Raw genomic sequence first — 25,356 nt, forward strand, 5'->3', positions numbered from 1 at the left:
ATGATAAGCTGATATTTAAGTTGCAGCATATGGATCCGGATGTCAGATTGGTCAACTGGATTCAGGATTGGCTGTATGATATGTATCGGAGAGTTGTGTATGGTGAGGCAATTTCAAGGAAGCAGGGGGTTACAAGTGGGATCCCACAGGGCTCAGTGCTGGGACCTATATTGTTTAACCTTTATATCAATGACATTGTCAGTGGATTGCAGGGGGATGTTCAGTTGTTTGCAGATGATGCAAAACTGGGAAGGATTATTAGTAATAGTGCAGATGCGGCAGCCCTGCAAGAGGATTTAAATAAGCTAGATATATGGGCAAATGAATGGGGCTGTTGGTTTAATGCAGCAAAATGTAAGGTCTTGAGGTTTGGGAAACATCAATGGGACACTGCCTACTCTATGGGAGGAGTTATACTGGAGGAAGGGAGACAAGAGATCTGGGATTGATGATCGATAGAAACCTGAAATTTAGGGGACATATTGCAAAGGTGGTGAAGGTAACATAGAGGATTGCTGCAATAATGAGAAGGACACTGACCCGCAGAGATAAAACAGTTATCATTCCATTGTATAAGACCCTGATCAGACCACACTTGGACTATTGTTCTCAGATTTGGTCCCCAGGATTTGAAGGGGATAAATTAACTGTGGAAAGGGTACAAAGGCAGATAACATAGATGGTTTCAGGACTGTATAATGATAGTTATGAGGATCGGCTAAGGGAATGTGGACTGCAGAGTTTGGTGGATAGAAGAAGGAGAGGTGGTATGATTGAGACTTTTAAACTGTTGAGAGGTGGTTACAGAGTTGACACTGGGGAGTTCTTTCGCTTGGTTGAACAGCAGGAAGGAGTGATGACAAGAGGCCATCCCTGGAAGTTATGAAAGGAAACTGTGAGCAAGAGGATGAGGAGTGGTTTCTTTGCGTGAAGGATGGTTGAACCATGGAATGCATTGCCTGATGGAGTGGTGAGAGCGAGAACAGTCAATGAGTTCAAGGAGTGGTATGATAGACTTTGTGTTTCTTGGGGGGAACCTCCCCTCGATGAGTCTTGATAGACTTTGTGTTTCTTAGGAAGGACCTCCCACGATGAGTCTTTTGACTCCATGGAGGCCTGAATAATAATAATAATAAAAAGAAAAGAGGGGGGGTTTCTGCAACTGGAAAAAAAAGAAAAAAGATCGAGCTAGTAGTTATAGTAACTCAATCCTAGTAATAATAGTAGTATTTATTATTATTATTAGTAGTAGTACTACTACATTGAAATTAATGTCATCTACTTTTGTTGAAGAACATAGGGAAGATTATAGTTTGTTTGTTTGGTTTACTATAGAAATTGATGGTCTGAAAGTTTTGGTGATTTGTAGTTTAATGCTTGCTAAACCAGAGATAGCATTTGGGTATAAAAAAAAATGAATTTCTCAAGTTCTTCAGAGACAACTGTCTCAGGCAGCATGTAATGTAAAGGAGGACACACAAGGATTGAGAGTTTTAGATCTGATCATTTCATCAAGGAATGTGATTGTGAGTGGGTTGCAATTCCTTCCATTTGGTGAGAGTGATAACGTGGGTTGTGGCTAGCCATATGAAGATTTCTGTGAGAAAAGGATATATGTGGAAGTACAAGGCTGGTGATTATGACAAGCTCAGGAGACAACTTAGAGATATAGCATAGAATGAGGAGTTGAGCAGTAAGGAAATTAATGTTGCTTGGCAACTAACAAAGAAATACATAACAGCATCAATATGTGAATGTATTGTGAAGGTAAAAAGACTGAATAAGGTAGGTGTGAAATGGATGAATTAAGAGATTAAGCATGAAATCTGGTAGAAGAAGACAATATGGAGTCAGCATAAGATGAATAATGGTAATGTAATACCATTACTACAACTCCAGATATACAGATAGACCTATAATTTATTGCCTTAGCCTTATCACCAACTTTTGTGATGCCAAACAATTATGCCTTCCTTCTGCTCCTTTGGGACTTGTGCTGTTGCAAGACTTGTTAAACAGGTAGGCCAAGGTTGATGCTAACTCATTGGAACATTCCCTTAAGACACATGGTCTTAAGTTATCAAGTCCTTTTGCCTTATTCACATCTAGCATACTTAACTCCTTATAGTTGCTTGAAGAGTATAAAGAGCAGGATAGGAGAATGACTCAGTTAGTAAGCACAAGCAGAAATTAGCAAATCAAGCCAAGAAAACTCCTTGTGAGTTTTTTCAATATGTGGCAAGTAGAAAAAAGAATGATCATGGTAAGATGATGTTAATGGATCAAAGTGGGAAATCGGTAACTGCTTCAGAGGACATAGTTAAGGTACTCAGTGAACAGTTCATCAAGGTGTTTCATCCTCAGCATGAAATCAGAAGCTCAAGTATTGATAATGAAATGAGAAAAGACTTAATGGTGGCAAACAAGAGGTATATATAAGGAGTTAAGTAAGCTAGATGTCAATAAGGCAAAAGGACTTGATAACATATCACCATGTGTCTTAAGGGAATGTTCCAATGAGTTAGCATCAACATTGGCCTACCTGTTTAACAAGTCTTGCAACAGCACAAGTCCCAAATTGCATAATTGTTCAGCATCACAAAAGTTGGTGATAAGGCTAAGGCAATAGATTATAGGCCTATCTGTATATCTGGAGTTGTAGTAATGGTATTGGTGAGAGGTAGAATGCAAAAGTGGGTTGATAACAGTGGTATTCTTTGTGCTGGTGAGCATGGATTTATTAAAGGGAGGTCATTTTTACAAACTTGCTTATGTACTATAATAAGGTGATGAATGTATTAGACAAGGGGAAATGCATATACAGTGATATACTTTGATTTTGCAAAGGATTTTCATAGATGGCCACACCATGAGTTGGTCACTAAACTGAAGCAGATGGAATTGAATGATGGACTACTGAGTTGGATAGGTGAATGGCTATCAGATGTATATCAGCAAGTTGTGTATGGGGGGGGGGGGGCACTATCTCAAAAGAGGAAAATCACTAGTGGTGTGCTGCAGAAGCTCAGTTTGGGGACTATTGTTATTTAATTTGTATATTAATGATATTGGGATATTATTATTATTATTTCAGGCGACTCCAGGGAGTCCTTAGACTCATCGAGGGAGGCCCTAAAACTTACCTTGCCTTGAACTCGCCCAACGTCATAGCACCCACAACAGACTCTGGCAGCTTATTCCACTCATTTACCACTCTAAAAGTAAAGAACCCAGCATTAACACCCTGCTAACCACACTCTTGACAAGCTTCCATAGGTGTCCCCTAGTTCTCCCACCACCAGTCCTGATCGCAAAAATATCCTCTGAATTAATCCTATAGAATCCCTTTAGCAATTTGAATGTCTCAATCATATCTCCCCTTTTCCAACTAACAGCTAGTTTCTGCAACCCACAAATATTCAACCTGTTCTCATATGGTTCATTCCATAGACCTGCTATCATCTTAGTCACTCGCCTCTGGATCCTCTCCACCTCCTCCCATCAAGAAGGAACCGAGGTGACCAAATCTGGGCACAGTAGTCGAGATGAGGTCTTATCAAGGCTCAGTACAGAGGTACAATAACTTGCTTGTCTCTGCTCATCAAGGTATTTTTCAACAACCAAGTGAGTTGATGAGCTGATTTAGCTACTTTTGCAATGTGCCCCCTAAATTTCATCTCCCTATCCACCAACACTCCCAAATCCCTGGCCTCATCAATATCCTGGAGTACAGTTCCACCAATGTGGTATACTGCTGCTAATCTTTTCACCCCAAAATGCATAACCTTACATTTTGTCACATTAAATTGACATCCATTCTCCTTAGCCCAGAACTCCAATCTATCCAAGTCATCCTGCAAGATTTTGACATCTTCTGCATTCACTATTGCCCTACCCAACTTTGCATCATCAGCAAACAAATGAACTGTTCCACTTAAATCCTTCCCTCTATCGTTAATGAACAGATTAAACAGCAGTGGTCCAAGAACAGAACCCTGCAGCACACCACTAGTCACAGGCAGTCTTTTGGACTCTACTCCTGAATAAACTACTCTTAGATATCTCTCCATCAACCACCTACCTATCCATCTCACCAACCCTATATCCATTCCCATATGTTGTAGTTTATGGATTAGAATTCCATGTAGTATCCTGTCAAACGTCTTTGCCAGATCCAGCAGTATCACTGTAAACCCATTTCCCTTATCCAGTTCAGCCGTCACTGTGTTATAAAACTTGAGCAAGTTACTGAGGCATGATCTACCCTTCACAAAGCTATGCTGTCCCCTGTACAGTATCTCATTTTTATCAATCCATTCCTGTATTTTTCCCTTGACTACTTTCTCCAAAACCTTGGCAACGACGCCTGATATGCTGATCAGTCGGTAATTTGTAACTGTAGTCTTGGATCCTCCTTTATGCAGTGAAACTATTTTCCCTTCTTTCCACACCTTCGGGACTAAACCAGACCCGAGACTCAGATTAAACAACATGGTCAAGGGCACTGATAATTCCTTAGCCGCTTCACGCAAGACCTGTGCCGGTATACCATCCAATCCCACAGATGTATTCACATTAAGGTTCTGTAATAGACTATTCACCTCCACTTCATTCATCACAATTCCCGTATAAACTAATGATTCCTTCATTTTTTCAATGTCAACACCTGGATGATATACTTTTGCAAAGTGCACGCTCAGTAACTCCACTATATCGACTGATTCAGTGACCTCCTTACCATCGTCATTCCTTAAAATCATTTTGCCATGTACAGTTTTTTTCTTGCTTGCACCATATTGAAAGAACTGTTTTAGGATTTTCTTTTGCTTGCATAGCTAGTTTCCTTTCATAATCCACTTTTGCTTTTTTTACCACACTCGTTACCCTTCTGGCCTGCACTTTATACCGTTCATGTGCCTGCAGGTCACCCATTTCTTTAAATTTCCTCCACAGTAGTTTCTTTTTTTTTTGCAGCTCAATCTTAATGGTGTTATTCATCCATTTAACCCCTACTTGTTTTACTATTTGGACCCTAGGTATACAATCAGCCATAGCCTCCTGTAAATGCTCCTTGACCCCTTCCCATGCTCTATTGACGTCCAGACCTTGCAGTTGTACATGCCATGGCACTGATCCAAGCAATCTCCTGAGTTGTCATACTTGCCAGCACGGTAATTCCACATATACCCTGTCTTAATCGAAAATTCCACACCTTTAGCCACCTCCCAGGTCACCTTATGATCACTCTCACCAATAGGTGGCAACATGGTCATATTCATTACAATCAATTTCTGTGATGCTATTACCAGGTCAAGCAGTCTCACACCCCTAGTATTTTCAATTACATGCTTCCTCAGATAGTTATCCAGTTATCCCTTAATAATTGAATAAAATCCATTTCCTTCCTCACATGTGTCCTCTCCTCCTTCCAATCAATGTTACCATAGTTGAAATCCCAGTAATAATTACCCTCCTTCCACTCATTTCATCAATTTGTTTATGCATACTATCTCCACCATCTATTCCATCACCTGGTCTATAGCAGCACCCAACTGTATATTTTATTCTGTCAGTCTCAATCTCACACCAAATGGCCTCAAATGAGCTCCTTTCACTATCCTGCGCTACAACTTCAGCTATCATCAATAACACCCCTCTCCCCATTTTATTCTCTCTGTCCCTCCTAAACACACTATAACCTACACATTTTATCCCACTAACTATATCATCTTCCGTCAGCCATGTTTCACTAATGCCAATAACCTGTGGCCAGGAAAAGCCAATCAAGGCCAAAAATTCTTCCTTCTTGTTCCTAATACTCCTGGCATTAGTATACACGAAATGCAGTGATCCCTTTATCCCACCCTTATCTTGATGCGTTATTCTAAATGTTCCATTCCCATTTTTTGTCCTTAGTGCTGGCTCGGGTACACTATATACATTCTTACACTCAACTGTCTCACTGATGTCCGCATATCCACTCCCCCCCCCTCCTTGGTAGTTCTAGTTTCCCTGGTTCTGCACATCCATTTTCACTTCATTCAGCAACACTTTTTCCAGTCTCTGCACACCAAGTCCATTCAAATGCAGGCCATCCATCTTGTATAAGTCCTTTCACCCATCAAACTCATTCCACACGTCCATGAATTCCACACCACACCATCTGCATAACCTGCGCATAATGTCATTTGCGGTTATGGCCCTCCTTCTAAACTCCTCTCGGTCATACTGCGGCAACAGACTCACTATTCTAACTCTGTCGCCCTTTTCTTTCGCTACCTTTAACAATACTTTCAAGTCCTCTCTCATAAAAAATTTATCACTTTTCAATTCATTTGTACCCGCCACAACTATTAATTCTTTCACCCTCTGTTTTTGTACTCTAATACTCTCACTTACATCCTTAAATTTCGCACCCGGTAAGTACGATTTAGTTACACTCCCATCTATCACTCCTCTTAATAACGAGTCACCATACAACTGTTTCCTTCAGTTCAGAAACTCTCCCACTCTTAGGCTGTTTATTTACGTTAGCTGAATCACTCTGGAAAGAGTTTTGCTGGTGCTCTAATTGCCACTGTGCCTTTTGTATCACTACACGCAACCTAGCGATCTCACTTCCTACAAATAATTCCTCTTTTTTTTTTTCATTCAAACCATTTTCTCTCTCTGTATAGTTGCTTTCACGCTTTCTTTGATCACCGCTCTCATTGCCATCTTGTATATCGAAATTCTCTATGAAGACACTATTTTCACTCACATTCTGGCTTTCTTCAACCTGACACATACTTCAACTCCTCACTTTGCTTACACTTTCTGCACATTCTCCTACCACTATCACTTTCAATCCAAACTCCAGCCTCATTCGGGAATGCATACATTCCACACACATCACATTGGACAAACTCTCTCACATTATAGTTTTTGAACAATGCCGTCGTATTTTTGGACGCCATTATCTTACGTCGCATTGGCGCCATATTCAAATCTATGAAATGTATCGTTAAATACTAAATTAAATAACGGAATTCACACCAAAATCACACAGACACAACAAGCTACCAAAATTAGACAATATTACATTATGATTTTAACCTATATTCTAATTTTCACTCAAAATTATACTTAGCTTTTGGGAGCTCTCTGAAAATACAACCGTCTAGCCCTCTGTCCAATGTTTAATCTTCCCAGTTTTGCATAGTATTGTGGAATCAAGCAGATGTTATGGCCTTACAGGAGGACTTGAATAGATTGTATGAGTGGACAACAGTATAGAACTGTCAATTCAATGTTGCAAAGTGTCGTGTTTTGAAATTTGGTAGGCAACAACAGGATGCAAAGCATACACTAGGCAGGGAAACTTTGGAGGCAGTTGAGGAGATAAGAGACCTTGGATGGACAGGGATCTGAAGTTCAGAGGTCACATTGCACAAATTGTGAAGACATCACATCAGATTATGGCAATGATGCAGAGGACCTTAACTTGTAGAAATAAAGACATTCTGGTTCCATTGTATAAGGCCTGATCAGACTTCGTATGGATTATTGTGCACAGATTTGATCTCTGGTTTTCATTGTGATAACAATATATTGGTAAGGTTCCAAAGAAGACTGACTAATGTTGTAACTGTTCTTTGGGATGTGAAATATGAGTACAAATTGAGGGAATGCAGTTTGCAAAGGTTTGTGAATTGGAGGACGAGAGAGGATATGATTGAAACATTTAGGTTGATTAAGGATTGTTACCAGATTAATGTGGAAGAAATATTTTGTAGAATGGGAAGAAATAGGGTTAGAACAAGAGGACATACCTGGAAGCTGTACAAGGTGGAAATGAGAACAGGTATAAGTAACAGGTTCTTTGCATGGAGAATGGTTAGCGAGTGGAATGCATTGCCTGACATTGTCATTAATGTAGATACATTAAATGCTTTTAAGGCACAGTTTGATGTGCACAATAGATATTTTGACTCCATGGAAATCTAGTGTTAATAAGAATAACAGTTTTTCTGATGACAGCATGCTTTCATCATCAAACCTGTGTATAAGCCAGCTGCAGAAGATCATTGATACAGTAATCTACCATTTATCCAACCACATCAGGAAGGCAATTTGCTGTTCTGATAATTGAAAGCTCATTGTTTCAAAATTCTGATAAATGTTCCAAAGCCAGGTAAGGATCCCAAAAATTATTATCCTATTGTCCTGTCTGCTTGCTTGTGTGCAAGATCTTTGGAAAAAATAGTTAACTCTCACCTTTTGTGGTTTCTGTAGAGCAACAACCATTTTTTCTAATACGCATTTTGGCTGCCAAAAAGATTATTGTTCAACAGTTCGTTTAATCCAACTGGAAGCATCTTGGAGATGGTTTCCTAAAACACAAGCACTCAGTTTTCTTTGACATGAAAAATGTGAGATATAGCTTGAGGTAGGACATATTAAAAACATACATGACTTTGGTCTCATTCTATTTATCTTTCCTTCCTATCCAAACCAAATCTTTCTAGTCAAATTAACTATCTTGATTTTTTTTTTTTTTTTCAAGTTTGATTTGGAAGACCTGGGATCAAATCCCGTCTAGGACATGAAGAACTTTTATCAGGCTTTTCAACTGAAGGTGAATTGGCGGTCTCATCCTGGAAACTCAGGTTTTTTGTCCCTTAGTACAGGCAAATTAGCCATTAGAACATGCACAATTAACATACATAATACGTTAGTCTTATGGCCTGAGTTGCTTTGACTGTAAATCTAAAATAAACCAACTAAACCTTTTTGAAGAGGAGAAAATTTCTCAAGGTTCTATGTTAAGCATCATAGTAATTTTTTTTTTTTTAATGTCGCTTCCACCCACAAAAGGTGGACTTCTAAACCTGTAATATGTTTGTACTACAAGTGGGCTAAGGATTTTTTATATATATATATATATTTTTTTTTGCATTGTAATTTTATTTATTTTTTACATCATTCAATCTCCTGATATGTATCCCAAAGGATGTTCAGGTTACTACGAAGCACATTTTCCTGAAAATTAGTTTAATATTAGATACCTTGTAAGTACTCCAATATTTGAGTGCTTACAAGTATCTAACATTTTGTTCTTCTAAAGCAGTCCTGACTGAATCAATCCACCTAGATCTTGGTCTTTCTTTAGGTCTCTTTCCTGCCATCTTGGCATCGAACACCTGTTTGTTTTGCTGACCTTTCCTCACCCATTCCATTTAAGTTGCCATACCACCACATATTGTCATATTCCTTTCTAATATCTTCAGTTTTAATATGATTCTGCCACTGATCCCATCGGTTCACTCCCCTAATTTTTCTCAGAACCCTCGTATGTGTGGTTGGTTCATGGACAATTCATCACACGAAAATTGATTGTGGGGAATCTTCATCAAGAGGAAAATTTATCGCAGGGAAAATTCATTGCAGGAAAAATCAAACACAGAAAAAATTCGCTGAAAACACTATTCGCTAGAAAATTGAAGTCAGTTTGGTTTAGCACGTGTTATGTAAAAGTGTGTGATATTTCATAATAAATTGTGTCTGAGAGATACCACAAACTCCGATGTCATTATAGTATTGGTTTAGTTTTTTTATTTGTTTCTTTTTTTTTCCAATAATTTCTAGATTGTATCTGAAAATAAATAAACCATCATGTATTATATTTGTAGTGTTTTTTTTTTTTTTAAGTTGTATCGCATTTCAGCACATACTAGTATTGAATATATCTCTCGGATACATGCGACCTAAGCTGCAATTTTTTAGATCGCAACTTCCGCAGGGTTAAAGATGGTACCAATGTACTTATCTATAGTCGAAATACCATACTTACTCGAATATAACTCGTCCTCGCACATAACTCACGCCACGCCTGATTTTACTTTTAGAAAAAAGAAATTCAAAAGTTTCACATATACCTTGCACATGAAAAAAAGCTTAAAACATGTTGCACGTTGGGGCGATAATAACTGCTCCTGCAGTAATCAACACGCCCTCCCATATAGCCACTATATTGCAGAGGCAAGAAAAACAATTATTTTTATTATGTCAGTGAATAAGGTATGAGCAGTCTGTGTAATATATTTCTCAACAAATAGTGTAATCAGAGACAACTTGGATTAAAACAAGATTAATGAATGAATCACATGTCCCCTCATACAGAAACTATGCTGTGTAGATTCAAACAAAACCATATGGCAAACACAGTATCTAACTAAAAACTATTGTTATCAATTAGATGTGTGTGTGAGTTTACAAAGCAGCAATGAAATTCAACCGAACATGTAAAAAAATTCGTAAACATGATAAAACTAAGAAATATATATATTTCTTAGTTTATATATATATATATAGTTCACAATATATATATATATATATAGTGAACGTTGTTATGGCAGTTTCACATATGGAATCGGTTGAAGAGGGCATTTCAACTCAACTGGTGGCTTACTTTTATCTTTTGATCGTGTGATCATTTGTTAATACTGCACCAATCATATGCACTTCTTAATGTCATTGCTGTCTATTTCACATTAGGCTTAATTACCGTAAAAGGAGTAAAGTCACAAACAGGAAAATGTTCTGGGTCCAGTGCATAAAAAGGTTCTGGGGCCGAGACCCAGATAGCCCCGGCTGAATTTAACCACTGGTTCCCAGAATATAAAAGCTGCTGTTTCACTACTATGTTGGAGCTGCTACTGTGAATATATTCCTGCTTAGATATTTGAAAGTAAAGTTTTACACTGGAAATTTCAAATGAAACAGTTTTACATCACTTGTTTCTCAGAAGTCCGATCCCTGAAATTTTTTCTTTTGGTAAGTATTTAAAAGTTCGAAGTTTAAGAACCAATTTATAAATTAATTACAATTATTGCACGATGCTTCGGGAATTTATTTTAAGTGAGAAGATGAAGTGGAAATTGAGTGATAATGGTCATTTATTTATAAAAGACAAGAAAATTAAGAAAAGATTTTTTGGAAATGTGATCAGTTACAAAAAATGCATTGCCATGCTTGTATTCATACAGTTGGCAACAACATTATCAAACAAATTAACCAACATAATCATGCTGGTAACATGGCACGGGTTGAAGCAGCGAAGCTACTTAATGAGATTAAAGATCGAGCCCGTACAACTAACAATGGGACTCATCGAATTATCACGGAAGCATACGCAAAAATATCTCCTGCCATCATCGGCCAAATGCCGAGTAATGCCCTGGCTCGACAGTTGTAGGTGTCCTCCTGCGATGAGTCTTCAGACTCCTTGGAGATGTCAGGAATAATAATAATTTGGCCTTCGAATAGACTTCTGTAAAGAAGTCTATTCAAAGAACCTGAAATCAAGCAGGACAGGTACCACCAAATCCAAATTTGTTAAGTAATTTAATTATTCTGCCTACATATAAAATCACCTATGGAAATGAAGAGTTCCTTTTGCATGACAGCAACGATGGCCGCAACAAATTGCTGATATTTTCTACTGAACGAAATCTACAGTTATTGTCGCAATCAACAACATGGTGTGCAGATGGCACTTTTAAAACTACTCCACCTCTTTTTGAGCAGCTGTACACAATTCATGGCATTATAAATGATAATGTGATTCTTGCTGATTCCGAATTTGCAATAAAAATGTACATGATATCAGCAATTGCTTTTGTGCCATCTACAAATGCTGTGAGTGCTTTTGAAGCGTTATGTGAAAATAATGACTATCCTGCTGAAGCTCAGTCTGTTCTGCACTACGTAGAAGACACCTGGATTGGCAAACCTGATCATCGATCACTTCGTCGTCCACCTCGCTTTCCCCATGCCTTATGGAATTGTTACCATGCTGCTCTGGGTTACCAAAGACAAACAAATCATGCGAAGGGTGGCATCGTGCATTCAGCAAACTAATTGGTGTTTCTAATCCAACAATATGGAAGTCTCTAAAAACTTTGAAGGATGAGCAATATAAATATATAGCTGGCACCCAATCTCCTCCTGGTAAGAAATGCCATCAAGATACTGCAAAAGGACTTCAGCTCATCGTTAGTGATTATGATAGTTGTGAAACTCTTGATTACTTAAGAGGAGTTGCCCATAATTTTTTATTTTGAAAACTTTGTGACTGTGCATTCACCTTTTTTGTTTCATTTTTTTTTTCCCATACTGCTCAATTTTGAATAGTATGAAATAAAAAGTGTTCCTTTTCATGATCATCAAAACACGGTCCCTTTCAGGACTACAAATATTAATAGAGAGATGCCTGATTGTACTGATTCCAGTTCCTCTTGAATATAAATTTTTAAGTTGTTTTAATAACAACAATAATAATTGTTCCTTCGAAGTGGCTAATAGTACAATTTTGAAGGAATAAAATAAAAACAGAACATCACAACATTCATGCCTCCTAGGTGCACAACACTTGTTTTAACGTGTTTTAGCGGATAACAAACAGTTCAAATAATTTTAATTTTCACTAATAGATTTCATGTATAACATCGTTTATGGTGTTCTTTTACCCCCTAAAAATAAGTCTCGATTATTATATGGTGCTCTTTCTCCCTCGTCATCCTATCCCAGTTCTGTAACAATTAATATTCCATCTACAGAGCCTGTAGTAAGAAAGAATATGAATAATTTTATATGTAAATTTTTTTTTAAATATTTTTTTTTCACATATATCTGCAATGAATTTTCGTGCGATTAATTTTCCCCACGATTAAATTTCTAGCGATGAATTTTCCTCACGATGAACTGTCTGGACATGCTGTGGGTTCTAGTCTTTGATCGAGTGCTTTATTTCTAACCCAACTGTCAGTTCCATAAATTGAAACTGATATGCTTGAACACTGTCTTCTTTACTGCTAGTTTGGTGTTTTGGCTAATTTCTCTCTCTTATTCCATATAAATTTATTCATCTGGCTACCCACCATACCAGCTTTGCTTATTTTGTTGTTTATTTCCAAAATTAACTTACCATCTCCACTAAAAGCCAGCCTGGCTGGCCGAATGGTTAGCGTATCCACTCTCCAACCAAAGGGATGTGGGTTCGAATCCCGCCGTGGGCATGGATGTTTGTGATTGTCTGTGGAAATACTAGTGGTGGTGGTCAGCATTAAATGGCGTTTATGTAGTTGTGGTCAGTTAGTGGATTGTGAGTGGTGGAGATAGAGTTGTAGAGTAGATGCCCTCCCACAGTGAGCCTTTGGACTCCCTGGAGGTGACTAATAATAATAATAATAACTGTGCCTAAATAGCAGAAATATTTTACTTTTTTTAATAGGTTCTCTATTGAGAATTTAGCTGAAGTTTTCTATGTTTTTATTGCATATTTTCATGCCAAATTTGTTACAGCTGTTATACAATTTAGTTAGAGAGTCCTGAAGACTTGCACTATATGTGTTTAGGAGTACAACATCATTTGCATACAGAAAAGAGCTAAGTTTAACATCTCCATTTCTAAATTATCAGCCTTAATGCCACTTTCTTTCATAATGTGCATCCTTATCTTATCCCTGATTTTACATCAAGCCATCTTCCTGTGTTTTTTTCAATTCTAACTACTGACTGACAACTTAAATATAAACTGTGGATTGCTCTGTATAATGTTCCATTCACCCCATATAATTGTAATGTTTTGAAAAGCTTTTTTCTAGGCACCTGGTTGTATGTATTTTCCAGGTCTACAAAACTTAAGTACAGATCCTTGTTATATTCCCACAATTTCTCAACTATTTGTCTTTGTCTTTTAAGTGAAAATCTGATCTTGACAACCTCTATTTGGCGCCTGAACTCAGCTTGTTATTCTCCAAGTTTTTCTTCCACAATCATTTTCAACCTCTTTTCTATGCTTGCATAAATCTCTATCTGGAGCATTCAGTTAAAGAGAAATTCCTATAATTCTGACATTCAGTTTTATTCCCTTTTTTATAGATGAGTGCTAGAGAACTCTACTCCAATTATTGGGAATTCAATCTTCTATCCAGGCCCTCTGAATTGCAAAATCTTTATACCCTACTTAAGCATTTCCAGCTGAATATCATCTACTTCATCAACATTTTCACCTTTCAAATTTTTGACTGCTTTTTCTATCTCAAGTATTGATATGTACTCCTCTTTGCATTCCCCTTGAAAATGTTCTAGTTTGGTTTTGTTATTACTTGTTTTGTGTGTCTTTCAAAGTAATTACTCCAGACATCTAGGATATCCTTATCTTCAGTTTTCATGTCACCTTTATCATCTTTGATTCCTTTTACAGTACTCTTTCCTCCATTTCTAAACATCTTCATTAGCCTCCAGAACGTTTTGCCATCTTCCTGATATTTATTTTCCATTACCAAAGTCTTCCCATGACTTTTGTTTAGCTCTTTTACACATAGCTTAGTTTGCTTACTTTTTTTCTCTGTATTCATTTAGGGCATCTGCTGACTTATTTGCTAGGAACTTTTGGTATACTATGCTTTCTTCTTTTCCAGGTCTGCTTTTTTAACTAGTTCTGTCCACCATGGTGTTCTTATTTTTTATCCTTGCAGACAACTTCACCACATATGTCCTTAAGTGAATCAATGTCTTCTTTAGAGTTTGCTAATGAGACTCCAAGGTTTGCTGTTTGTTTTCAAACTGTTGCAAATTTTCTTGAATAATGTTTGCATAGTTGAGTCTACAATTTACCTGTAAAAAATGCTCAACTTCAATTCTTTTTAAAACTTTCTTATGTATTGTTCTTTTCAATGTGATATCCATTTTTATTCTGCTTAGTACTAAGTAATGGTAATTTTGAATCCTCTGTACACTCTTGTATCCTGAACCAGTCTTATGATATCCAGTGACGTAGTCAATGAGGCTGTTCTAATTTCTTGTGTCTCCATGTTAACTTGTGCACATCTTTATGTTGAAACATGGTGTTAGTAATGACTAGTCCGTGTCCTGAGTTAGGTCCAATAAATACTTGCCATTATTATTAGCTTTGCCCTTTTCTTCAAATTTTCCTAAAATGTTCCTGTATGCCTGGTCAGATTCATTTCCTACTCAACTGTTCAGGTCTCCAACAATGACCACTTTTTCCATTTTCTTTATGTCAGCTGCCTGTTTTCAAATGACTCAAAAATTCCTCCACTTCTTCCTTAGAAGAACCTTTTGTGGGAACATAGACACAAGTAAATTTTATTTCCATTTCCCCATTTTGAAGTTTGCCCACATAACTCTACTTGAAATTGCCTTCCAATTGAGAAGTTTATCTTCATGTTTGATGTTGAATGCTACCTTTTTTTTTGAAAGATGGTGTGTTGAACCATGTTCAACAGACCATCTTTCAAAATTAGTAATATCTCCCCTGTTTTTGTCTTCTTTGTCTTGGTAATGTCCATTATATCCACGTTGTACTTTTCTAATTCTTCTGCAAGTTTGATTTCCTTTCCATTAATACTCCTTATATTGATGGTTACTATCTTCAGTTCTTTGACGTTTGATTTATTCATCTTCTTCTAGATGTTGAGTTGGAGCTTGTCCAGTAGCTGACTTTTTGCCGTTTGCCCTGGTTCCCTGAGAAAAACAGCAGGAGTCTTGTTTAACCTGCTAATGCCCCAGCTGGCATGAAATCTCATAATGTTGTTCCATTATATGCATTTGTGGTTTAAGCCAATAGAGAGTACAATGGGATCAGCTAAGTCCCAAATTGCCAGCCCATCCTCATTCGTTCAGTACCCAGTAGATACCTACTAACAGGGTGCACCACATGAAGTTGAGGATTGGACATTACGTCAGAAGCACCAGTCAGTTCCCCACATTACTGAAAGATGATGTGGAAGTCTCCTCCCAGTTCTTTGGTTTGGACCCTTAAGTGATCCTTTATTTACTTTTTACATTGCTGTCAAAGTTACTAATGAAGTGATTTTCTCCAACTGTAAGTAATGTCTTTTTGTTGACGACTTTATCTTTTGTAATTCTTGCAAGTTATTGACCATCTTTCAAAATGAACTTGTAAATTGATTCAGTTTTCACTACAGAAAACTGTTTGCATGCATTTTTGTTATTATTATTATTATTCAGACCTCCACGGAGTCAAGAGACTCATCGTGGAAGGACCTTCATAGGAAAAACAAAGTCTATCATACCACTCCTTGAATGTTCTTGCTTTCACCACTCTATCACGCAATGCATTCCATGGTTCAACCACCCGCCATGCAAAGAAACCACTCCTCACCCTCTTGCTCACAGCTTCCTTTCATAACTTCCAGAGATAGCCTGTTGTCATTGTTCCTTCCTGCCGTTCCACCAAGTGAAAGAATTCCCCATTGTCAACCCTGTAACTGCCTCTCAACAGTTTAAAAGTCTCGATCATATCACCTCTCCTTCTTCTACCCACCAAACTCTGCAGTTCCACATTCCCTCAGCCGATCCTCATAATTAACACTGTACAGTCCTGAAACCATCTTTGTTATTTGCCTCTGTACCCTTTTCACAGTTAATTTATTGCCTTCAAATCCTGGGTACCAAATTTGAGAACAGTAGTCTGTGTGGTCTGATCAAAGGCTTACAACAGAATGATAACTCTTTTATCTCTGCAGGTCAGCGTCCTTCTCAGTATTACAGCAATCCTCTGGGTTACCTTCACCACCTTTGCAATATGCTTGTTGAATTTCAGTTTTCTATCAATCATCACCCTCGGATCTTTTGTCTCCCCCCACTTCCTCCAGTATAGCTCCTCCAATTGAGTATGCAGCCTCCCATCGATGTATCCCAAACAAAAGTTACTCTAGTCGGCAACTAGAATTGAACCTTATAACACTCTCTCTTCTTGCAGTCTAGCTCCATGAATGGCACACACTGCTTCCACTAAGCTGCACAGATGCACTTAGTCTTTTTGGTTGCAAACATCTTGTTCATTCTCATTCAGAACTAGCACAAGAGCAAATGATAATGCCATTTGCAACAGAGGCAAGGTTCTTGGAACTAATGTTCAACAGAACAAATTTTTACTTCATATACATCAGCCATGAGATAAGTGCCAAAGAAAGATGAACATTTTGCACTCTAGCTTCTCTTGGTATGTGGACAGATGTTCATTGCTACACTTGTATCAATCACTTATCAGATTCAGGATGCAGTTGTGGGTTTTCAGTCTCTTCTGCAAGATAAAGTACACTTCATTGGCAGGATCCAATCCACCATCAGACTATCAGAATTTGCAACTGGGACATTGTAAACATCATTTTAATACTAGTGGTGTTTGTAATGAAACCAGTGACACCATTGTTGAAGTTTATTAAATGTTTAAACTTTTATTTGTAAAAAAAGTTTAATTTATTATTAATTAAATCCTGATCATCAATTGCACCTTTTGTATAAATAGGCTGCCGGTGGTATCAGATTTCTATACTGAAATCTAAGCACAAGTAAGATCCTAGATTGTATTTTGCTATGATAATAATTCTTTCTTATTATCAAAAATCAATTTTAACTGCAATAATAATTGAGTCTTGACATCCGTATTTACAAAAATGAAAAATAGTTTAATAATACTAAAATTCATTGAAAAATAAATATACAGTATCCTCAACTGTAACCACAGTAACTAAGCTTAAATTCTAAAAAGATAATTAACTAAATCACTTCTTATTTAGTTTTTGGGCCTGTTTCTCTCAAACTCAGCCGTGCTTCCAAAAAAAGTTGAATGAAGACAGTTGCTTTATCTCCTCAATGGAAATAATTCCTTTCCTATTGTCTTTTACAAAATCTTGAAACTAGCTGTAGATTATTTCCTATCTATAGTTAGAGATAGGAAAGTTCACACTTGGATAATAAATTCCTCAATTTCAAACACACTTTAGCATTCCTCCATAAACCACCTTCCTGAAAAATCACACAATAATGTTTCTTCTTCAAGATTAATAATTTTTTTTCTCTTCCTGTACAAAGAATTTCCAACAAAAAATCAACTTAATGTAACTACCTCTGAAACAGTTAATTCATTCAGATGCCTTTACAATATGTGATCAAAATAAACTCCATGCCAGATCATCCCACGTAGCCTATTTATTTTTTTTATCTGCTATGGTAAATTAGTATAAAAGCTTTCTGACTACCAAGTCTCTTTGGTTTACAAATAAAAGCATTACTGCATGCACTACATTTCATGATAGTCAACACTGCACAGACACCATTAAATGGACTTCAACCATGGCACAACTTTGTTTTGTCATGAGCTTCTCCCTGTGAAATGTTCTACCCTCTGTCTACCAGCATTTCTTTCAACCATACTAAACAAAATACTCAGATTTTTTGGTTGTTTATACAGACAGTTAAAAATCAATCTGTACTGGTGTCTGCATCTGTCTCCCAGATGAGTCTTTGACTAGATATTATGGGATTTAAATAGATATTATAATATCTATTCATATCCTACCAAAATGTACCAGATATACTGCTGAGTTGTATACAGACGAGCTCACATTAAATTATGGGATTTAAAAATAATTGCAAAGAATTACAAAAACCCTACCAAAGGTGCATTATTTATATACCAATCAAAAATGCACTCTTTAATCAGTATCAGATAAGAAAGGTACATCTCAGCATTTGCTGTATTAGATCACAGACCACTTTGGGATCAAGAGAAACAAGGCTACAGATGCTGCAGCTTGCTCTTAGTTGCAGCTGCAACTAAGGGCAAGTCGGTTCTTGCCCTTAGTTACTACTATTTGCCTGTTCCCTAAACAAATTACAGGCAGATTATAAGATAAAAATTAATATTCCAGTGGCAGAAAACATAGACAAGGAATACAGAGAATAATAACAATCCATACTAGATTCAGCTTGAAAATAAACTCTAGTGGCATTCTATTCAGCCCAGAATTCAGAAATCATGATTATAGCACTTTTAATATTTTCCTGGGATCGGTATGCACAAGCATATTTTATCTGATTCTTCCTATCCAAATCATCAGTTATATAAAACTGCCACAAGCTGATTTGTCTGAATTTACAGTTGTAATCTTCAGGACAAACACTATTTCTGAAGATTACAACTGCAAATTCAGAAAAATCAGCTTGTGGCAGTTTTGTATATATGATGATTTCAAGTAGAAAGCTGGTACACATTCAAATTTTTGAATGTGTACCAACTTTGTACTGCGCACAAAGGGCTCACGTGGTAGCACTCAGCAGGATAAAAGGCAAAAGGCTGCACTGAGCAAATTGTGTTTGAAGGAAGCTCTTTCAAACTGGTAAACGATATTGCAACGAAGTTCTTCAATGTCATGTTCAATTGGTCTGTGCTGTAGGTGAAGAATTCATTTTTATGAATGACAGTGCCACATCCTATAAGCAGTGGAGATACTTCTGGAGACCAAGGATATTAATCGAATCGAGTGACCAGCATGCTTCCTCCCATAAAACATGTTTGGGACACAATAGAGAAACATATTATTGCTCAAAATTCCCTCCAGAAAACAAACAATGCCTTATTAAAAAAAAACTTACTCTGAAGGAGGAGTGGGCAAGTTTGCCTCAAGAACTCCTGAATAATCACTTGGTGCTAAGCATACGATTATATACGATTCATATTTAAGAAGTGAGGTTAGTGGGACTTGCTATAGAAACAGAAATGAGTTAGTGTATATGTTTACAAATGCTAGAAGTATTCAAAACAAGAAGAATGAAATTAGCTTTGATAGAGTTCATCTCGTCTTCCTTTTTCCCTCTTTTACCTTGCGGTGTCGAGAGTTCATTTGGCCAAACATTGTTGGTACAAGTGAGACATGGTTGAATGAGGATGGCATTCTGATAGGAATAGAGATGGAATATGTAGGAGGGATATGTAGTTTTTCATGAAGACAGACAAAGCAAAAAGGGAAGAGGAATGTGTTATTGATGATGGCAGAGGAGTTGGGCATATCTAAGGTGGAGATCATCATCATCATCAAATTCCTGCCATGTACCCTCAAGTGGTGTACAGGATATGACAGTACTACATGAAAAAATTACATCATTACTAACTTCCTATCTACAATTTTCCTCCAAATCGGTCTGTTACTTGTCAAGACTCCAACATTATCAGATCTTATATTTCTATCGTCTAAGGCACTTTGTACCGTATCAATCCACGTATATCTTGGTCTTCCTCTGGGTCGTTTTCCTGCCAACCTGGTAGAGAACACTTGTTTTGCTAATCTTTCCTCTCCCATTCTATTTAAGTGACCGTACCACCTGAGATCAGCTCTGCTAACGCATTCCTGGATGCTGACAATGTCAAGTTCTTTCCTAATATCCTCATTTTTAATATGATATTGCCATTGATGCCATCTGTTCACGCCTCTAATCTTTCTCAGGACTCTCATAACTGTGGTCTCTAGTCTTTGGTCAAGTGTTTTACTTCTGACCCAGCTCTCAGATCCATAAGTTAAAACTGGTTTGAACACTGTCTTGTATACAGCTAATTTAGTGTTCCAACTAATTTCTTTCTTATTCCATATGAATTTATTCAATTGACTTCCCACCATACCAGCTTTGCTGATTCTGTGGTCTATTTCTATATTTAATTTACTATTTTCAGTAAAAATCGTGCCTAAGTAGCTGAAATGTTTTACTTGTTCCACAGGTTCTCCATTCACAACACAGTTGACATTTTCAATGATTCTGCCTATTTTCATTGTCTTTGTCTTTTTATTGCTGACCTTCATACCATATCTATTACAACAGCTATTCAATTTAGTCAGAGAATCTTGCAGACTTGTAGCGGATTTATTTAGAAGTATAACATCATCCGCATAAAGCAAAGAGCTGACATTAACATCTCCAATTTTGATATCAGGTTTAATACCACATTCCTTCATAATGTGATCCATATAGATAATGAATAACAGAGGGGATAATGTACATCCTTGTCTCACACCAGATTTAACATTAAACCATCTTCCTGTACTTCCTTCAATTCTAACTGCTGACTTACAACTCAAATAAAGACTAAGTATTGCTTGATATAATGCCCCATTGACACCATATAATTGCAGCGTATTGAATAGCTTCTCTCTTGGTACCTTGTCATATGCCTTTTCCAAATCGACAAAACTTAAATACAGATCTTTGTTATATTCCCATGCTTTCTCGACTATTTGTCGTAAAGTGAAGATCTGATCCTGATAGCCTCTATTTGGCCTGAATCCATCTTGTTCTTCACCAAGCTTTTCTTCCACAATTCTTCTCAACCGTTTCTCAAGTATACTTGCATAGATCTTGCCAGGAACACTCAGTAGGAAAATACCTCTGTAATTTTCACAATCAGTTTTATTTCTCTTTTTATGTATGGGTACTATGAGAGCTCTACTCCAATCATCGGGAATTCGTCCCTCTGTCCAGGCTTTCTGAACTATGCAGTGCAGCCACTATAAGACTTTTATACCACCATACTTCAGCATTTCTGGTTGAATATCATCTACTCCTGCTGCCTTTCTACATTTCAAGCCTTTGATGGCTTTTTCTACTTCAAGTATGGATATGTATTCCTGACTGCATGCCTGGTCAGTGTTTTTTATCACTGTGCTGTCATCACTGCTTGTTTCATTTAGCAGTTTTTCAAAGTAATTACTCCGTACTTCAAGGATATCTTTTTCTCCTGTTTTCATGTCACCTTTATCATCTCTAACTCCTTTTACAGCACTCTTTCCTCCATTCCTAAGCTTCTTCAACAACCTCCAGAATATTTTGCCACCTTCTTGATATTTATTTTCTATATTCTTGCCAAAGTCCTCCTATGACTTTTGTTGACTTTTTTGTTTAGCTAGTTTTACACACTGTTTAGCTTTCTTACATTTGTTCTGTATTCTGTAAGAGTAAAAGTTGACTTATTTGCCTAAGGTGGAGATGCAAGTAGCAAATACTGACAGTGGTTTGGAAACAGTATAGTGTGAAGTGAAGGTGGACAGGATGAAATGTTTAGTAGGGTATTGCCTTCCACATTACCAGGTTTAGACCTGGTAATGTGGAAGGCAATATTTAGATAAATTGTCTCGCTGATAAGAAAAGAGTGATCATTATGGGTGATTTCAATTATGGTAATATAGACTGGAATGAAAAGACATCATTAGAAACCAAGATAATGAATTTCTTGAGTTTTTAAGGGATAACTACCTTAAGCATTACATAACAGAGGCCACACATGGATTTAATTATCTCATGAGAAGATATTGTTGTAAATGAAGTGTCACACCTTCTTCCAGTTGGTGAAAGTAACCATGAAGTGATCACTTGGGTGGTGGTGGTGGAAAAGGCTTAAATAATGATATACAGTTGTTTGCAGATGATGCAAAGTTAGAAGAGTTAAGAGAAGTAGAGCAGATATTGTAGCTTTGCAAGATGTCAGTTTAATGTTGTAATATGTAAGGTTTTAAAATTTGGGAAGCAAAGATGTAGAGTATAGGATTGGTGCAGATATTTTAGAGGAAGTGGAGAAGATGAAAGATCTAGGGGTGATGATGGATAGGCACTTGAAATTTCAAGGACATTTTGCTAAAATTGTGAGGACTTATGGAAATGATATGGAGAACACTGAACGTGTAAAAATAAGGATGTTTTGATTCCATTATATAAGACTTTGATCTTGCTGCATATGGATTACTGTGTACAGATTTGTTCACCAGGTTTTCAAAAGGGATGATGAGATGTTGGTTTCTAGTCTCTGGAATTTGGAATATGAGGACAGATTGAGAGAATGCAAATTACAGAGCCTAGTGGATAGAAGGATGGAAGACATGATCAAGACGTATAAGTTGGTAAGGGATAATTACCAGATTAACGTGGATGAGATTTTTCATACAATATCTGGAGACAGGGTAAATGAGAGGCCATTCCTGAAGGTGTATAGGATGGGTGTGAGCAAGGGGTGAGGAGTAGATTTTTTGTATGGAGAGTGATGGGTGATTTAATGCATTGCCTGAGAGTGTGGTGAATGCTGAGACAGTGAACACATTTAAGTCAAGGTAAGAGAGTGGGACCGCCCATGATGAATCTGTTGACTCCAAGGAGGTCTGTTGATAATAATAATATTAAGTAATATTTCTAACTATTTATGTTATTTTTTTTGTGTGTCTGAAGTAAGTAATTTCTGTTTTTCTTTATAGGTGTAGCAGATTTGAATCTGAAATCAGTCGCTTACGGATCCTGAAACCAGTCAGAGTTTGTCAAGCTTGTTACAATATTCTCAAGGCCCAACAAGCTTCAGATGCCCTTGTCTCTTAATGACTACAGACAATGCAACTATTGGACATACAAACAGGAGTTACAATTTCCCAATTTTGTAAATAAAATTGGGATTCTGACAGACACAGATGATTATATCTGGTGGTGCTTCTACTAAAAGAATGCCTCTTTAACAAAAGAAGAGGTTCCCTGCTAGTCAGGGACTAGTGTTTCCTGATGATGGTCATGTGATATCTGTGTGGTAGGAACTATAGCAATCTGTACCAGAACAGATTTAGCAATTTTTAGGACATAAACATGATTAGATGAAAATAATTTAGTTTTATAGACTTTTTTTCGGCCCCTCCCAGGAAAGCAGTCTCAGCAGAAAGTGTAAATTGAATGTCACCATTATCATGCATTCCATTATTTCATCCTGTGACTGTAAGAGACTGGCAGTCCTAGAATGTAAAAATTTCTGTTGATATCTCAGATGTAAATACCAGAAAGCTACTGTAGAGCATCATGTACTGAAAGAGAGTGAAAAATAAATACTTCACTGCAAAATACTGCAGGATAAAAAAAAAAAAAAAAAATCATTCTTGATTTTAAACAATGATGAAGTTATAAACTAAAAATGCCAAGAAATAATATTTTTTGTTTAATCCTTTATCCAAGTGTAAGCAAGCAAAGTTCATGCATGAAGTAACTTCACAACTGGACAACTTGTATATAGAGGCTAATAACTGCACATCACTACACAGACTAGTTTTGACCTTTACTGAGGTCTCATCAGTGGGAGCCAGACCCAAAAGTGATATCAAAGTTGATTTAATGCAGAAGTCATATTTCCATATACAAGTAGCTAAAAGGTGTCACAACTTATTACTAAAATACTCTGGATTAGAGACAAATGTTGAAAGTTTTGCCACTTAGTTATACTATAAATTAAAGATGCCAAGAAATTATATTCTTGGCTTAACGAGTTGCCCAGTCGTGAAGTTATTTCACGACTCATAGACAAACTTTACTTGTTTACACTTGGATAAAGGATTAAACCAAGAATATTATTTCTTCTCATCTTTAATTTATAGTACAGAGGTGACTTGCAATTTGACACTAATCTGTCACCAAACTAATGTTGAATTGTGGAACAATATTTCCCATATAAGTCTATGGAAAATAGATTCATTCGTTGTTGGACCCCCATCCCACTCACCCTAACGGGGGAGTGGGAGAGAAATACACCGTACCATTTACTTTACATATTTTACTATTGTATAACACACTAAATTATACACTATTGTATACACAATACATACAATCTATTGAGCCTTAGATGTTGGAAGAGTCTTCTTTATCCTGTTCTACCTCTTCTCGTCTACTCTTTGTTTGAACAGGGATGAGGAACTGATCAAGGGTGGACTGTCTCTCCCTCTTTTTCAAGATGGTTTTGAAGTGATGCATGATGGTGTTGTTGAATAAGTCTGTCATTCTACTCACATCAGCAGTATTGGGGGTGCCATTCCAAACAAACAGACTTCACCTTCGCCAATGGAATAAAACTTCTTTAATGGCAGCTGTTGGCATCGGCCTTTTTCCCAGTCATCTTCTTCTTCAGGTGAAATTCCTCTTTCTTTCTCCTTTGTTTGCTGTTCACTGAGTGCTCTGAGTTCTTCCATGGTCAGTTCATCATTGTGATCCTCCACAAGCTCTTCTACATCAGCCTCACCAACTTCTTCTATGTCAAAATTCTCTGCCATCGAAATGATCTCTCACATAGCTGCAGCTGCGTGGTCTGCACTGTTGTCATCCTGAGAAAAATTGGGAATGAGTTTCTTCCACAATGCACAAAGGGTTCTCTGTGTCATTCCATCCCAGGCACTTTTAATAAAGGAAATGGTGTGAAGAATGTTGAACTTGGTATTCCAGAAGTCTTACAGTGTCTTATCAGAAGAGTGAGTCACGTTGAAAAGCCGTGAGAATAAAGACTTGGTGTAAAGTTTTTTAAAACATGCAATCACTTCTTGATCCATGGATTGGATCAGTGACATCGTGTTTGGAGTCAAGAACTGGACTTTGATGAAGTCAAAGTCAATTTCAAGAATATCTTCTAAGTCTTGATGGTGGGCACTAGCATTGTCAAGGATCAGCAGTGCTTTCAAAGGCAAATTGTTGTCAGTGAGGAACATC

At 37.1% G+C, this 25,356-nt stretch overlaps 1 protein-coding gene across 3 annotated transcripts in view; it reads left to right on the forward strand.

Annotated features, from left to right (window-relative positions):
* Window positions 1-23,744, forward strand: part of bchs (WD repeat and FYVE domain containing 3 bchs) — a 1,305,514-nt gene extending 1,281,770 nt beyond the window's left edge. For all 3 annotated transcript variants that reach the window (XM_090399415.1, XM_090399420.1, XM_090399430.1), the window contains exon 69: window positions 23,106-23,744. In XM_090399415.1, coding sequence (XP_090255541.1) covers window positions 23,106-23,223 — 118 coding nt within the window. In that variant the 3' untranslated portion in view covers window positions 23,224-23,744. The remainder of the gene's footprint in view (window positions 1-23,105) is intronic.
* The last annotated feature ends 1,612 nt before the right edge of the window (window positions 23,745-25,356 follow it).

This window comes from Typopeltis vanoorti, chromosome 1 (genome assembly GCF_054136105.1).
Source record: "Typopeltis vanoorti isolate ZY-2024b chromosome 1, IOZ_Tvanoo_1.0, whole genome shotgun sequence".
NCBI classification, from domain to species: domain Eukaryota; kingdom Metazoa; phylum Arthropoda; class Arachnida; order Uropygi; family Thelyphonidae; genus Typopeltis; species Typopeltis vanoorti.